The 16,135-nt window shown below is 55.6% G+C and overlaps 1 protein-coding gene across 1 annotated transcript in view; it reads left to right on the top strand.

Annotated features, from left to right (window-relative positions):
* Positions 1-549: 549 nt before the first annotated feature.
* The window catches only part of NRXN2 (neurexin 2), a 98,456-nt gene continuing 82,870 nt past the window's right edge, over positions 550-16,135 (top strand). The window contains exons 1-2 of the mRNA XM_035013157.1: positions 550-1,285; positions 12,726-12,743. Of these exons, the coding sequence (XP_034869048.1) occupies positions 550-1,285; positions 12,726-12,743 (754 nt within the window). The remainder of the gene's footprint in view (positions 1,286-12,725; positions 12,744-16,135) is intronic.

Below are 16,135 nucleotides of genomic sequence, written 5' to 3'. Positions count from 1 at the left end.
CGCCCCGGTTGGGCTCCTACCGAACTTTAAGATGCTACTACCCACCCGCCCACATCTCAAATTAATAACTACCCTAATGAGTGCCATCTCTCTGCAAGTGCTGGGCCCCCAGTCCTACCGTCCGTGGTGGTGTCTTCTTGCTCTGGGACCCTCTCCGGGTCAGGGCCGGCTCCTCAAGTCCTAAAGGGGAACATGTGGGTGCTTGCTGGTGTGACGGGGGAGTCAGCACCGATGATCCCCTCCTTAACCCTCTCCCATCCTCCGAACCCCTCATTAACCCTTTCCTCTCTGTTTCCCCGCAGGCATCCCTCCCCCATCTTTCGTCGGAGCCCGCAGCGGGGGAGGGGCGCCTCCGCCGCCGCCGCCGCCCGGGGAAGCCGGTACCTGGGCCCCTGCGCCTCGCCCCGCGGCCGGGCCCATGGCACTGTGAGCCGGCGAGGGAGCCCCGCTCGGCGCGGGGGGCGCCCGGCCCCCTCCCCGCCCCATGCGCCCGCGGCTCTGAAGCCTGAGCGGGGCCGGGGGCCGGGCGGGGCCGGGGCCGCCGGAGGCATGGCGGCCGGGAGCCCGTGGCGGCCGCCGTCGCCGTCGCCGCGGTTGCTGCTGCCGCTGCTGCTGGCGCTGGCGGCGGGCGCGGGCAGCCTGGAGTTCGGCGGCGGCCCCGGGCAGTGGGCTCGCTACGCGCGCTGGGCGGGCGCGGCGAGCAGCGGCGAGCTCAGCTTCAGCCTGCGCACCAACGCCACGCGCGCGCTGCTGCTCTACCTGGACGACGGTGGCGACTGCGACTTCCTGGAGCTGCTGCTGGTGGACGGGCGCCTGCGGCTGCGCTTCACGCTCTCGTGCGCCGAGCCGGCCACGCTGCAGCTGGACACGCCGGTGGCCGACGACCGCTGGCACATGGTGCTGCTGACCCGCGATGCGCGCCGCACGGCGCTGGCGGTGGACGGCGAGGCCCGCGCGGCCGAGGTGCGCTCGAAGCGGCGTGAGATGCAGGTGGCCAGTGACCTGTTCGTGGGCGGCATCCCGCCCGACGTGCGCCTCTCGGCGCTCACGCTCAGCACCGTCAAGTACGAGCCGCCCTTCCGCGGCCTCCTGGCCAACCTGAAGCTGGGCGAGCGGCCCCCCGCGCTCCTGGGCAGCCAGGGCCTGCGCGGCGCCGCCGCCGACCCACTGTGCGCGCCCGCGCGCAATCCCTGTGCCAACGGCGGCCTCTGCACCGTGCTGGCCCCCGGCGAGGTGGGCTGCGACTGCAGCCACACGGGCTTCGGCGGCAAGTTCTGCAGCGAAGGTGAGCGCCGGGCTGGGGTGGGGGAGCCGCCGCTGGGCGCCCGGGCTCGGGAGTGAGGGGCTGCCTGCGCCTGAGGTGGGGCCGGCGGCCCGCGGGCTCGGGCGCGAGGCCGCGTGAGAGCGTGTGAGAGCGTGCACCAGCACGCGAGGGTCGTGAGGCGTGTCCTTGCGAGCGGCGGGTGAGGACGCCCGAGGAGAGGGGGCGCGTGGCTGGCCAGTGACCTGTGTGGACGCGGCCTGTGCGGGGCGACCTGAGGGCAGTACTGTATCGTCTGGTCCGGCGGGGGGCTGGCGGGAGGACGAGGGTCCGGGCGCTTGAGGGCCTGTGGGTCGGGTGTGTGAGGGGGTGTGTGAGGGCGTGTGCGGACTCGATCTGCGCGGGGCCGGCTCATGTGGGCGGGGACTATGCGGGCGCCAGGCCTGGGGCCTGGGAGGAGTCCTGACGGTGTGTGCAGGGCCGGGAGTGGGAGGGGTCTGCCCAGGGGGCGGGGCGTGAGGGGCTGCGGGTGGGGCCGGGGTGGGCGGGGCCTGCGAGGCGGGCGGAGGCGGGCGGAGGCGGGCGGAGCAGGTGTTGCCTGCTGCGGGCGGCGATCTGAGTTGGTGAGAGTGAAGCGCGGGAAGTATGGCTGGTGAGGCCGGGGCACGACGGGAGGAAGGGGGCCTGGGCGTGAGGAGAAGGGCACGCAGCGAGGGCAGGTGAAGGAGAGTGGGGATGGCAAGGTTGTGCCTGGAAAGGGAGGTTTCAGGGAGGGAGAGCTTCCACCAGCTCTCCAGCTTCCGGAGGCGGAGCTGAGTGAAACGAGGGGACAGGTCGCGCGGGTGGCGCCAGGCCCCGGTCCCTGCGGGCTGTGGTTCAGGGGGACGGGAAGGAGGGACTTGAAGGCACCTGTTGTACCTTGGTCTGGCGCGGCGGGGAGGGGGGGAGACGTTCCCCGTCAGTTTGGGGGCGAGGGTGGGCATCTCCTTCGACCGTGGTCTGTGGCAGCAGGCATGCTTTCCTCTGCCCCAGACCCCTAGAAGCTGTGGGCCATCTAGCTGCCGTGTGTGTGCCTGCCCCCTCCCCCGAGAGGTCGAGTCTCTTGGGGAGTGTGTGCAGGTGCATGTGTGTGCCCTCAGACTAGTGCGGCCCTAGGACCGCTTTGGGGATGGGCGTCGTCCTGGCTGCCAGCATGTGGACAGCCCTGGGAGGAGCCGAGTCTGCAGGTGTGGCCCTGGGTTTGGGATGCACAGTATTCTGACTGCGTATCTGTGGTTGTGGTAGAGGAATCCTTAAGGAAGGTGTTTGGGTTGCTTTTGTGGGGTTATTTGTACAAGGTTGTGGGATATATCTTCAGGAACTGGGTGTATTAAGTTAACCTGACACCTTCTCACCCTTTCTCCAAGGAGTTCAGGTGCTCCCTAAACTGTGAAAGTGTGTGTCTGGGTGTGTTTGCACGCAGAGGCTGTGAGTCTGGCACTGTGTGTATTATGTGTGAATGGTCTGCTTGAATAGAGTAGTGTTTACAGATGGGAGTGCAGTGCTTACGGGAGTGAATAGATACAAGTGTAAGGGCGTGAGCTCGTATGTAGGTACCCGCGTGCACGTGTCTTAATGTGAGACCTCAGTAAGACACTGGAACTCCATGAGGAATCTTTCTTTCCATGACTTTGAACTTGATTCTCTGATCTCTATGACCTTTCCCCTCCAAGCTTTTCTAAGAAAATAGGATGAACCACCCTTCTAACTTGATGGAAAGGGAATTTGAGTTACGGAGAGGTTATAGTAGCTGGTCCATGGGCTTACTGGCAGAATTGGGCCTGAGTGTATGAAAAATGCAGCCAGCAGCACATTGGTCAACCAGACCCTTGTGTCCATTCCCTGAAAGGATTTATTGGCCAGAGGCTCCCAGTGAGCCAAATAAGGTGCATGCTTCTGAATACGGGTTGTGTGGTTGTGTGTCTGAGATGTGTTGGAGTACCTGTGTGAGGGAGGGACAGTTTGTGTGTCATATGCGTGTGTTGAATGTGTATGAGATGAATGTTTGTGTTAGCTGTGTTGGAGCTAGGAGAGACGGTTGCTTATCTGACCCATTGTGTGTGTGTGTGTGATTCATGAAGAAGAGGGAAAGGGGGTATTAGGTGGGTGTCAGACAGTTGTTGGGACAGTGTGTTTGTGTTGGTAGCTGTTGAGGGAGGGGTGGTGCTTTGTCTGATAAAAGGGCAGGGATATTCCTCTCTGTATTCCTTGTACCTAATATGGTACTAGCCACTTAGTGGGTGTTTGATAAAAATTTGTAGAATGAATTAAGAGATGTTAATAAATATTTGGGAGAATAAAGGCTTGGGTAAGGCTGTGTGTGTATATGAAAATAGGCGTATATTTTCAGATATGTGCTGTGGGTGGGCACGGGGTTGTAAATACCGATCGTATCTGGAGGTGACAGGCACAGTGACAGCCCTACTCATTTGCCTCCGTCTCCCCACCCCCTGACCTCATTCCCTCTCCTGATATTTGTTCCTATTTCCTGGGCAGCTTTGGTAGTATCCTGTGCTCATTACACTTCTAGTACATTCTCATCCAGCCAAGGAGGAGAGGAATGCAGCTCCACTCTTGGATATGTGGGTTGAGGAGGAAAACTTTAAGGGGAATAGGCCTGGCTCCTCATCCCTGAGACAGATCTGAGGGCCAGAGTCCCCACGTTTCCCCCTGAAGTTATTGTCATTTCATTATTATCTGCTTTGAGTGAGCTTCAACTTTTTTGAGATAGTGGGCATTTTAAAAAGTCAGTAATTCATAGTACCCTTTCCAAATAGGAGTTATTTTTATATCTGTCCGTTGTGAAAAGGGACAACACAAAGCTACTATGAATTCAGGAAAGCTTTTAGATGACTTCAATGTTGTATTTGCCATTGTGGTTAATCAAATATACATTAGAAAAAAGTTTTTTTAGCCTTATGTGCAAGACATATCAATGTGCCTTCAGTATCTGGTGTGCATATGGATTTGTGGATGCTTTGGAATCGCCCCCAGGCCTTCCTGGGTCTGGGCCTACCCATTGACTGAGAACCTCCCTGTTAGGAAATGTGCTTCTTTTTTCTCTGGGGCGGGGGGTGGGGGGTGGGGGCGGGGAGAGTCTGGCCACAGGTAACTGAAGAGAGAGCTAAGTATGAGTAACTGAGTGTGTGTACCCAGTGCTGATTATCTGCCAAAGCGGGGATGGAGTCCACGGGGGGAATGGTGCAGTGACTTGCATGTGAACTCATCCTGTCCCTCACGTGTGAGGATAAAGGGCTGAAAAGTGATCAGGGGAGAGGGTGTGCAGGTGTGTGTAGGAGACCTCGAGTGAAATGGGGGCACAGATGTATAGGACGGGGCAGTAGGGGTACACCTAGCTTGGGAGAGGAGTATGAAGCTAGTAGGCAGGGAGTTAGATGCATGTTATTCATATGTATGTTTCTTATGTTGGTTGGTCATTGAATTCAGTAAGTAGTTTTCAAGGCCTCGCACATTTGTTGAGGGCTGAAGGGGCGTCAGAAATGAGTAAGATGCTGCTCTGGGCATTGACTGTTTAATCGGGGAAGCAGATAAAAAAGCAGTCCAGTCTGTGGTAAAGAGCACAGATTCTGCAGCCAGGCTGCCTGGGCAGTGACCCTGGACTTCAGCTCTCTCCATCCTGGTTTCCTTTTCTGGAAAATGGGGGCAATAATAGTACCTACCTTACAGAGTTGTTATGGGAGCTAAATCAGCTAATTTGTGTCAAATGCTTAGAATAGCATCTGGCACATAGACAATGCTCAATAAACACCAGCAAAAGAACAAGACAAATAATAGTATGGTACAGGGACACCTGGGTGGCTCAGTCCATTAAGCATCTGCCTTCAGCCCAGGTCATGATCCCAGGGTCCTGGGATCGAGCCCCACGTCGGGCTCCCTGCTCAGCGGAGAGCCTGCTTTTCCCTCTCCCTCTGCTGCTCCCCCGGCTTGTGCTCTCTCTCGGACAAATAAATAAATAAAATCTTTTAAAAAACGGTGTGGTATATACCCAGAGATGTAGCAAGGCAGTGCAGCTTAGTGATCAGACCACAGACTCCAGAGTCTCAGGTCTGCGTTTCAATCTGACTTCTGCACTCACTAGGTCCGTGCCATCAGGTGAGTGCCTAAGCGTCAGACGAATTTTTCCTTACCTGTAACTGGGGATAAGCATGCTTGTCTCACAGGTCTGTTGTGGGAATTAAATGAATGTCTGGTTCATAATAAGTGGTGAGTAGATGGGAGTTACTATTACCAGCAGAGTGCTATTGGTGTTTCGAGGAAGGGATAGTTTTACAAGTTGAGGGGGATTGGTAATAAAAGGCATGCTGTTGAAGATTGACCTTGGCCATGGATGAGGAAGCATGGTCTGAGGAGGCCACTCCATGCACAGGCACTGGTAAGAGCAAAGGCATGGGAGGGAGGGACATGTATGTCCCATCCATAGAGGGGGCACCAAGAATATAAGGAAACGAGTGGAATCTAATGCAGGAGAAGCAGGTTGAAGCCAGGTCTTGGAGTTTTGACTTAAATCATTCAACCAACATTGATTGGATGCTGTGTCCTGAGTATTGGCAAATGTAGCCACGGGAGAATTTTGAGCAGATATATGACTAATAAGAGCTATGTATCAGAAGCTAGGTGTCTGTGTAGAAGGATTATGGGCAGCAGAGTTATGGAGTGGAGAAACCACTTGGGAGATAGTTCACGAGAGAGATTTTGAGGCCCCGAATCTTGCTGGTCTTGGGGAATGGCGAGGAAGGGCGGTGGCCTTTGTCACAGCAGGAGAAGCACATGCTCGGGAGCTGATGCTGGGATGGAAGCTCTAGGACTCTGCCTGTTGAGTGGGGGTGGGCAGGGAGGAGGCAGAGGTGATGAGGTTTCAGGTTTGCGTGGAAGGACGGTGGTGGTGGGGTCATGGCAGCAGAGGGGTGAAAGGAAAGGGAGGGCGGTGGGAGGGGAGCAGTATTGGGCCACAGATCATGCACGTGTTGAAATGTGGTGTCCCTTGGTGTTCTTAGACAGAGGCGCCCAGGCTGTTGGAAATGCAAGACCAGAGCTTTGCATTGAAGGCGGGGCTGCGGATGGAGACCTGGGTACTCCAGGGGGCATGTGTGGAGAGAGAATATTTGAAGCTCTGGAATTGGATGAGGTGGCCAAGGAGAAGGTGAAGAGACTTCAGAGGAGCCCACAGTTGGAGAGGAGTGGCCGCAGACATAGCGAAGGAACAGTTAGAACAAAAAGAGACCAGATCACACAGTCAAGTGGGGAGAGCCTGGGGCCTCCCAGGTAGTGAGCGTTTGCTGTGCCTTGGACGTTTTCTCTCATTTCATCCTCATGCCACTGCCTGAGGTGGAAGAGCTGGGATCTGAACCCCGAGCTGACTCCAGGGCTGATTGTACCCCACCTTTGTCCATGCTGCCTCCCAAAGCTCAGGCAGTCGGTCAACTGTGTCCATGCATTACTTCCATGTGGTTTATTGGGGGTGTTTAGGAACAGCGTTTCATCAGAAGCCAGTAGCCACCCCCAATTCTTCGGGTCACAACTTCTCCCTTAAGCCAGTGTGCCATGAGGGTGTTCCTATGTCTGCCAGCCAGCTGTCCCAGCACTGGGAGAGGGCAGTGGAAATTGATCAGTAAAATCGCAGTCTTCCGGAGCCCTTGGGGACAAACTCACCCTGGAAAGTGGAGCATTATCCCATTAAAATACACAACTCACCAACACTGAAAGCATTTCAGATGGAAATCTTTCTGAGATATGTTGCACACCTCTCTGCCTCCCTAAGCATAATATTTGGAAAGTGATTTAACCTTTTCCGGATGACTCAGGATGTCGTGATTCCCCTTAGGTATTGGACTGTCACACAGTGGTTCCTTCACTGAGATTTGTCCCTGCCTGAAATGATGCCTGACTGCTGTATTTGGAGTTCTTCTATTAGCTTTTCATGAGTTTTTCCACCTCTGTCCTTAGGAGGAGTTGTCAGGCAGCAGCCCACATCTCTTCCCCGGCCTCCCCTCTCTGTTTGAGAACTTGGAAATCAGCGTGTTGGGTTGTGGGTCACCACCAGTATGTGGGTTCTGGGTGAGGTCTGAGAGGTTCTCCTATGAGGAGATAACAGTTTTTATTTTATTTTTATTTTTATTTTTTTTTAAAGGTTTTATTTATTTATTTGACAGAGAGAGACACAGCGAAAGAGGGAACACAAGCGGGGGAGTAGGAGAGGGAGAAGCAGGCTTCCCATGGAGCAGGGAGCCCGATGCGGGACTCGATCCCAGGACCCTGGGATCATGACCTGAGCTGAAGGCAGACGCTTAACGACTGAGCCACCCAGGCACCCCAGAGATAACAGGTTTTTGTTTTATTTTTTAAGATTTTATTTATTTATTTGAGAGAGAGAGAATGAGAGACAGAGAGCATGAGAAGGAGGAAGGTCAGGGCGCCTGGGTGGCTCAGTTGGTTAAGTGACTGCCTTCGGCTCAGGTCATGATCCTGGAGTCCCGGGATCAAGTCCCGCATCGGGCTCCCTGCTCGGCAGGGAGTCTGCTTCTCCCTCTGACCCTCCCCCTTCTCATGTACTCGCTCTCTCTCATTCTCTCTCTCTCAAATAAAAATAAATAAATAAATCTTAAAAAAAAAAAAAAGAAGAAGGAGGAAGGTCAGAGGGAGAAGCAGACTCCCTGCTGAGCAGGGAGCCCGATGCAGGACTCGATCCCGGGACTCCAGGATCATGACCTGAGCCGAAGGCAGTCGCCTAACCAACTGAGCCACCCAGGCGCCCGAGATAACAGCTTTTAATGCATCACTGCCAATGATGTTCATTTTGGTCTCTCAGAACGTTTTCTTCTCTTTTGTTCTGGGCTTCCTCACTGTCCTTGATAACGAATCTGCTGGAATCCCGAGTTCATGTTAGGCAAGACAATACCATCTATGCCCGCTGGTGGGGCGGATAAGACCTCTGTGTGTGAAAGTTGAGTAAATGAGGTCATGTGTGTGGCACCACTCTGTCAGCTGTAACATCCGATACCCGTGGTCCTGACAAAAATTCTGCTGTGAGAGAGACGGCTCTGGGCTCAAGAGAGAAGTTCAGGGAGTGGCTGGTGTGAGAACCCAGAGATGAGACAGATACTCACAAGCAAAGCCTCAAACGGCAGCGTGGTTAAGAGCAAGGGCTGCCCGGGGTCCCATCCGAGTTTGCTACTTGCTGTGTGTGTCAACTTGGGCAATTTACTTAATCACTTTGTTCTTCAATGTCCTACTCTGCAACATGGAGGTTAAAATGTTGTTGCAAGGACTCAATGAGTTATATGGAAATCCTTTACAATGGGCCAGGCACTATTCTAAATGATCAATAAAGACGACTATGATCATTAACCCCGGTGGTCAGAGAAGGCTGCAAGGAGGAGGTGGGACTTGGCTAGATCTTGAATGAGGACTAAGTAAGATTTGTGGAAGGAATAGGTGGGGCTTTCCCTCCAGGAAAACAGCCTAAATTCGCTGTCTAGGAGATGTGAGTCGGGTGTGTGGGGGGCGGGTGAGGAGACCAACATGGTTGAGCTTTGGGGGAGATAAGATCATAACTAGAGTCAGGTCAGCTTCTAAAAGTCTTGACTTCTGGCCAAGAATGCAGGCCACGGGAAGTTTTAAAGTCAGACAGATTTGGGTTTAGATTTTGACTCTGTCCCTCACCGGCAGTGTGACACAGGACAAGTTTCTCGCACTTTATGAGGCTTAGTTTCCCCATGTCTACGAGAGAGTGATGGCAGCATCCACTGACGAGGTAGGTAGTGACAAGGGATGGAAACAATGCATGGAAAGAGCCAGGCACACTCGAAGTACTCAGTATGTGAGAAGTGTTTTTGATTATTCATTCAACAAACATAGGCATGCCTTTTTCTGAGCCAGGAACTGTGCAAGCAGCTGGAGGTAGAGATGAATGAGACATTGTCCTTGCTCTTGGATATCACACAGTCCAGCCAGGAAGCAGACATGGAAATGCAATTCGCGTTGGAGATACAATAAAGTGAAACAATGATACAATGTACATATTGAGAGCGGGCACAGAGGAGGGGCGGGTAGCCCTGCCTGGGAGGCCAGTTGGGAACACAAACAGAGGTATACTGACCTGGTCTTAAAACAAGAGCTGGCTTTCTCAGGGAGCTGAGGGTGGGAGGAGTGGAAATAGGGAAGGGTGTTTCAAGCCAAGGGAACGGTATTTGCAGAAACGTGGGCCATTAGGGAAATGGACAGCAGTTGGGTGTGGCTGGAGCCTGGATTGTTTTAGGAAAGGAGGTTGGAGGGAGGCATGGCCAAATTTCCGGTGGACTTGCTTGAGAAGATCGGACCGTATCCTGGAGGAGTATTCTGGGAAGTCTTGAAGGGTTTTAAGCAGGGTCGTGACTTGGTTGGACCACTTTGGTGGTGTGTGGACTCAGAATTGCAGGGGAAAAGACTGGCTGTAGGGGGAGATCATTAAAGAGGCTTATTCATGTTCCAGGGAGAGGATCTGAGGAAGGTCTGGCTTTGGGGCCGTGGTGGGGGAGGGGTGGATGGATGAAAAGCATTTCTAGGAGTTTTGTTTAGTTTTTAGGGTTTTAGAAGGTGGAGCTGACAGGATCTGGTGATTGGTATGAAAAAAGAGTAAGGCTGATTTCTGGATGCCTACCTTGACCAGGAAGAGCAGGCGGGAGGAGAGGGAAGGGTTAGGAGGTCCATCTCGGGCATGTTGAGGGTGAGAAGCTCAAGTAGAGCTTCTCTGAAGGCAGGTGGATACATAGGTTGAGAACACGGAAGAGAAGTTTGAACCACTGAAAAGTTCTGAGCGTGTGTGCATGTGTGCACATGAGTGTGTGTGTGCACATGAGTGTGTGTGTGTGTGTTTTGCTCGCATTAGTATTTTGTCACATACATCTGGCACCTGTGCGAAGAGAGCTTGGTTGGGGATGAGCAGGGAGAACAACCAGGGGGAGGCTCTTGCAGGAAACCAGAGGTGAAGGGTGGGGGTGTGGGCTAGGAGCCCAGTGGTCAAAGTCAGAGGTGATTTTGTGCTGCCGGGCAAGTTTCCTTCCCTGCCCACAGGAAGTAGGTAATACCACCAAGCTCATGACGTTGCTGGGAGGGTCATGCGTGAGACGCCTGTTGAGGGTCGGTAGGGTGCTGGCCACTTGGCTAACTAAAGGCTCCTTGAGCCTGGCAGGGTGGGGGGTACCTCGTGGGTGCTCAAGAAGTGTGGGTTGAAAGCAGTGCCCTTGCCCAATGCAGGGCAATGGGCCCTTGGTTGCGGGCGTGGAGATTAGCATGGCTTTAGTGGTGGAGTTTGGATGTCAGGGAAGCTGTCTGAGTAATTGCTGAGCAGACAGATAGGGATACACAACTGGTACCCGGGGAAGGGAAGAGGTTCAGTCTACAAACACAGGTCGGGGATTCCTTAAGCCACGGAAGTGAGCTATCGCCAAGGAGAGCACGGAGAAGGAAGGAGTGTGGAGGGCATAGGACCGAGCCTGGAGGGGTCCGTGATGGCAGGTGTGGGACACAGGTGAATCAGCAGAAAGCAAAGAGCAGCAGAGAAGGAGAGGTCAGTGAGTCTCTAGGAGCTGTGTCTCGGAAGCCAGGAGAGGGAAGGCTCATGCAGCCAGCAAATCAAGCTTGCTTGTGGTGCCTTCCTGAGTATAGCGTGGCCCACGTTTGTGGCAGGTGGGAATACTTTTGGAAATACCAGCCATGTTGGATTATTTAGAAATCACCATGCCTGTTTGTTTGTACGGGTGCTGGAGAGATGATTGTGCTGACTGACCAGGGCCTTTGCACACTGGGGCCAAAGAGGTCCTGATGTGAGGCTCCTCGCGAGAGCCCAGGGGTTTTCCCGAGGGCCCCTTTCTAGTCCGCATAGCAACCCTTGCCCTAAATGCAATGCAATTCAGTTTATTTAAGAACATCCTTGTAGACACAGCTTTGGGGGCTGCAGGTAATAGGTAAAGGCTTGTGTGAAATGCAGATAGATGATCGACAGAAAGAAAGGGGGCTGTGTTCATCGCAGGGCAGGAGTCTTCAGCCAGCCGAGGGAGAGTGGGGTGTGGTGGTGGTGTATGCATCTAATATTAGGTATTAGATCACTATGTGGGTATTGATTCTGCATTCAGCCTGTGTGTGTGTATTAAGGAGGTGGGATAAGGTCTGATAAATGACAGTGTGTGTGTTTCTGGAGTAGAGCTAACCCCCTAAGAGCCCCTGAGTAAATAACACAAAATGATACTGGAGGTAGAGACAGTGCGGGCATGTGGGCGTGAGTGTGTGCCAAACGGCTGTTTGTGTGTATATGTGTGTATCCTGGGGCCTGCAGGCCCATGTGCGTGTGCATGCATGTGCATGCGTGTGCGTGTTTACCCATCGGGTCTGTGCGTTTGTAGGTTACGCTGTTTCTCTGCCCCCCCTGTCTGCTTCCTCTAAAGTCTCCCAGTAGGTGGGCGCGTGAGAAATGTTCGGGGAAGGGGGTGACCCGGCCCTCTCCCAGGGCAGACCAGAGCCTGGCCTGCTTGGGTTGTTGTAGCTTCTTTGAAGGAACTGTCTCCATCCTCTCTTGACCCACTGGGGTCAAGACCCATTGAGGTCAAGACCCAGGCCCAGGCCTAGCCCCGCCTAAGGGAGGGCTGGCTACCCAAAGGCTGTGGTGGGACTTAGGGGTGGGCCCAGTGTGGCCCCTGCAGCTGGGGGGCAGCGCTCCGCCTCCCCCAACTGCTTGTCCTAGAATCACAGAACCAGAGCCAGAAGGGCCTGGGAAACATTCGAGTCTGCCTGTCTCATTTTTACAGAGGAGTGACTGGTGGCTCAGAGAGGTTAAGTGACTGGGATGGGATGCGAGTCACATGGCACTTTGAGGCAGAACTGTGCTTTCTGACCTTCTGACCGCATTTGGATGGCTTTTCTCCCCTGGGGGCCGGGAGGGGGCGGTGGTTGCGTCTGTGTGTGCAAAAGCTTCGAGTGTGGGTTGCGTGAGAGATGACATGTGTCTCCGGACCGCTGAGCGCCTATGTGTGTCAGTGTGTCACCAAGTGTGAGTGTGTCTCGGGTAAGCCCTGTGTGAGCGTGTCCCCATCTGTCTCCGAGGCACCGTGGAATGCAGGGGAGGAGCCGTGCCTGGGAGAGCCAACCCTGCCTGCCTGCCACTCCCGGCTCTGCCTCCTGTTCTCCGTGTGACCTTGAGGGTCCCTTCCCTACCCTGGGCCTCAGTTTCCTGAAATGTAACATGAGACGGGGGGGCCTCCTGGACTGTGTGACCCTGTGTGTGCGGCCTTGACTCAGGTGGCCGCCTGGCCTGGGTGGGCTCAGGGACCTTGAACTCACCCCCCTGGGAACTTGTCCTTGGTACGTGCACTAACCAGCCCTCCTTTCCTCTCTCTCTCTGCCTTGCCCTTTCCTGAACCTTGCTGGCCTGCAGAGGAGCACCCCATGGAAGGTGAGTGATGCTTTTTTGTCATTGGGGTGGTAGATCAATCACCACGGGGTCCTATGTGAGGGGGTGTCATTGGCCACCTAAGGGCTCCCTCTCCTGTCCATGCTTGGGGGCCCCCTAGGGAAGGATATCTGGGGGTCCTCTTGGCTGCCTTGGCCCCACCTCTCGCCTGTTCCCTCCTTATTGGTTTGCTGGGGAGATCTGGCGGGCAGAGGGCAGGCCTTTCCACGGGCCAGTCTGCCGCCTGGCATGTCCTCTTCTTTAGGGAGGAGACCAGAGTGAGGGTGAAGGGATGGGGCTGGAGGATCTGAAGTGCCCGGAAGTGAGTGAGGAGACACCCTTTGGCCCAGCACGGTGGAGGGAGCTTAAGAGGGCCATGCAGCTGGGGGCTGGGGGCTGCTTGGGTGAATCCGCTCTGGGTCTGAAGGATGCAGGCAGAGGGTGAGGGGGCCCTGTCCCCGGGTCCTTGGGTGTAGGTGGGTGGCAGCTTCTCTGCTCTGACTGACACGTGCGCTGGGAGGTAGGGGCCATCTGCTTCTTCTTTGGGCCCTGGCTGAGGGCCAGCGTTAGGGCAGGAACCTGCCTCTCTTTGGAGTCCCTCTGTCCATTCCTTCCCGGTCTTCTGTTTCATCTGCCTTCTCTCTCTCTCTGTGGTTTCTGTCTTTACCTTTCTTTTTCTCCAGGGCTCTGTCTCTGGACCTTTTTCTGTCTCTGTCTTTCCCCAGGCTCTCTCTGGGCTCCTGTCATTCTCCAAATCTTCCCCTCTCGCTTTGGTGTGCCCTGCTCCTTTTCTTCCTCTGGGGCTGGACGAGGTCGGGGAGATGGGAAAACTGGGAAGACTCGGTGGGCTGGTCCACGCGTGGAGGCTGGGCTGCAGGGGAGCTCATGCAGCCACTGGGGAGAAGGCAGGCAGCAAGGTGGGCGGGAGGTGGGATCCCATCCCCAAACCTGTCCCATGTTCTTTTCCTGGAGAAGCAAGAAGAGGGTAGTAGGAGTGGGAGGGATGCAGCAACTCTAGGCTGGGAGCTCCCTGGGCCTGGGCCCTGGCATGAGAGGGGCAGGGGACAGCACCCAGGGTTAGGGAGTCCTGGGTGAGAAAGAAGGGGAGGGCTTTTGGCTGGAGTATGGGCTGGAATCCATTTTTCCTTGTGGTGTCTATGGTTTTTGGCTTGTCTCTTACTGATGTCTCTTCTCCTTGGGTGGCTTCAGTTCCCCTGGTCCTGGCGGGCAGGCACCCATCCGTGTGTGTGTGTGTGTGAGAGAGAGAGAGAGTGTGTATCCGTGTGCACACGTGTTCCTCGGGCTCAGCGGCTCGGTTGTGTCCGTGTGCCTTTGTGCACGTCTGTACCTCTGAGCTTGTGTGCTCGCGCCTGAGTGTGTGTGCAGGTGCGGGCACGTCTGTCCTCGTGTCTTCTGTGGCGTGGCCACATCTCTGTGTGCCTCTGTAGGAGTGCCTGCATCTGAGTCTGCATCTCTGTGTGTCAGTGTTTACCTCTGTGTGCGTGAGAGAGTCTGTGTGTCTGCGTGGACGCAGCCTTCTGAGGGCTGGAGATAAGATTTAGTGCTGATGTGACTTTTACTTGCTCTTGATGTCATGTCTCCTCTGGAACAAAGGGAGAGATGGAGGGAGGGAGAGGGGAGGGGAATGGGCCCCAAGGGAGAGGCTCATGGCGAGGCAGAAGGGGGCAGAGAGATGGGAGGAAGGAGGGGGGTAAGTAGAGGCAGGAGGAAGAAGTGGAGGGCGGGACAGAAAGGAGGGAAATCAGGGAGGGGAAAGAGCCAGGCCACAGAAGAAAGCAGGAGGGCTGTTGGGGGGAGGTGACTGAGCCAGGAGGGGAGAGGAGAGGGACCATCAGTGCTTTCCCAAGCAAGCAGGGTAGCCGGGGACAAGAAGGGGAGCCGGCTTGGGGACACGTGGGGAGTGAGCCCCTCTGGACACCACTGAGCCATTTCTTGGGGGTGGCGTGGTAGCCTGCTGGTTTGGAGGGGGCAGTGCCTGGGCCTGCGTGTTGGTGTGTGTGTGTAACACACCCAGGGGTGAGACGCATCTGTGCGTCTCTCTGTGAGGTGCCTGCTTGTGTGTCTGTCAATCTTGTCTCCTGTTGCCAACTTCCTTCTTTCGGTGCTGGTCCTTTTGGGCTTCTGGTAGAAGGGCAGGGACTGAGACTGGGAGTGGTTTCCGGGGGGGCGGTGGCTGGGGCCTCCTCCGTGGCACAATGTTCTGGACTCTGCAGTTGAGATCTTGGAGTCTTCCGTGCTGCCTTCACCCTCTTTTCCCGACCCTCAGTGCTGTGCCTCAGGCCTAGCTTTCTCCCAGGAACCCGGCCATCCTGCTCCCTAGCCCCTGACAACATCTCCTTTTGGGGATTCTGGTTGCCCCTCCTCCTTTCTCCCTAGCCTCTTGTAGCAGGGAGAGAAGACCCAGAAGCAGCCAGATAAAGTGCCCGAGGAAAGGACCCTTGGTAATGCCATCCGTCACTGCCAACCTCTTCTCCAGGGGGTGGGAGGAGGGGCCGATGCCACAGGTGGATGTGGGGAGGGCTTCCCCAGGCTGGCTGGGCAGGAGGAAGGAGCAGAGATTTCAGGCCTGGGGGATGGGGGTGGGGCGTGGGGTGGGGCGTAGTCTTTAGGGGGCGCACCTGCAGGCCAGACTGACCTGAGCCATGGGAAGACAGGGCAGGGAACCGTCCTCCCCTTCACCAAGATGGCTGGTGCTGTCACGCCTGAGGGAGCTGAGCAGCTGGTTGCCGTGGTGACAGAGGGAGAGTGCCGCATGCTAATGAGGCTGCCTGGGAGCTGGGCAGCGGAAGGGTCTGTGAGGGGAGAGATTTGGCTCCGTCCCTACCCCACGCAGCCGCTCAGGCCTTGTGGGGACAGAGCGCCAGTCCTAGGGCCTCCAGCTCCTGGGCCTGGATTTCCAAGGCTGGAGCCTACAGGCGAGGCTATTTCTGCCTGGAAGAGTTGGGTGAAGGTTTAGGGCTCTAGGTCTGGCTCCTGGATTTAGAAGGTTTGGAAGATGCTGGTAGACCTTGGGGAAAGTTTGTGGGGGACATTCAGAGCAAAGAGTAAGACTCAGTCCAAATGCTTGGTCCTCCCCTGTTTTATGGATGAAACCGTTGTCTTCCCAAGAGCTGTTCGATCCTGATGCAGCTGCCATCCCTTCCCCCAACTGGCCTGAGCCGCAGAGGTGGGAGACGCATGCCTTTCCCCCAAGAGAGGAGAAGGGGGCGAGGTGAACTGCTGCCCACACCTTCCACAGGGTCCAGGCCTTTGGCCCCTGGCCACTCCCTTCCTGACCTCCCGCAGCACAGGCATCCTGGCCTCTGCTTTGTCTCAGAGGCACCTCGAGTCCTTTATCTTGATAATCCCACTCTGGCCAGGCTTTTTTTTTTTTT

Source organism: Mirounga leonina, unplaced genomic scaffold (genome assembly GCF_011800145.1).
Source record: "Mirounga leonina isolate KUSES-001 unplaced genomic scaffold, KU_Mleo_1.0 Mir_166, whole genome shotgun sequence".
Lineage (NCBI taxonomy): Eukaryota > Metazoa > Chordata > Mammalia > Carnivora > Phocidae > Mirounga > Mirounga leonina.
Note: the sequence above shows the minus strand (reverse complement) of the source record. Positions and strands in the feature narration are given on the sequence as shown.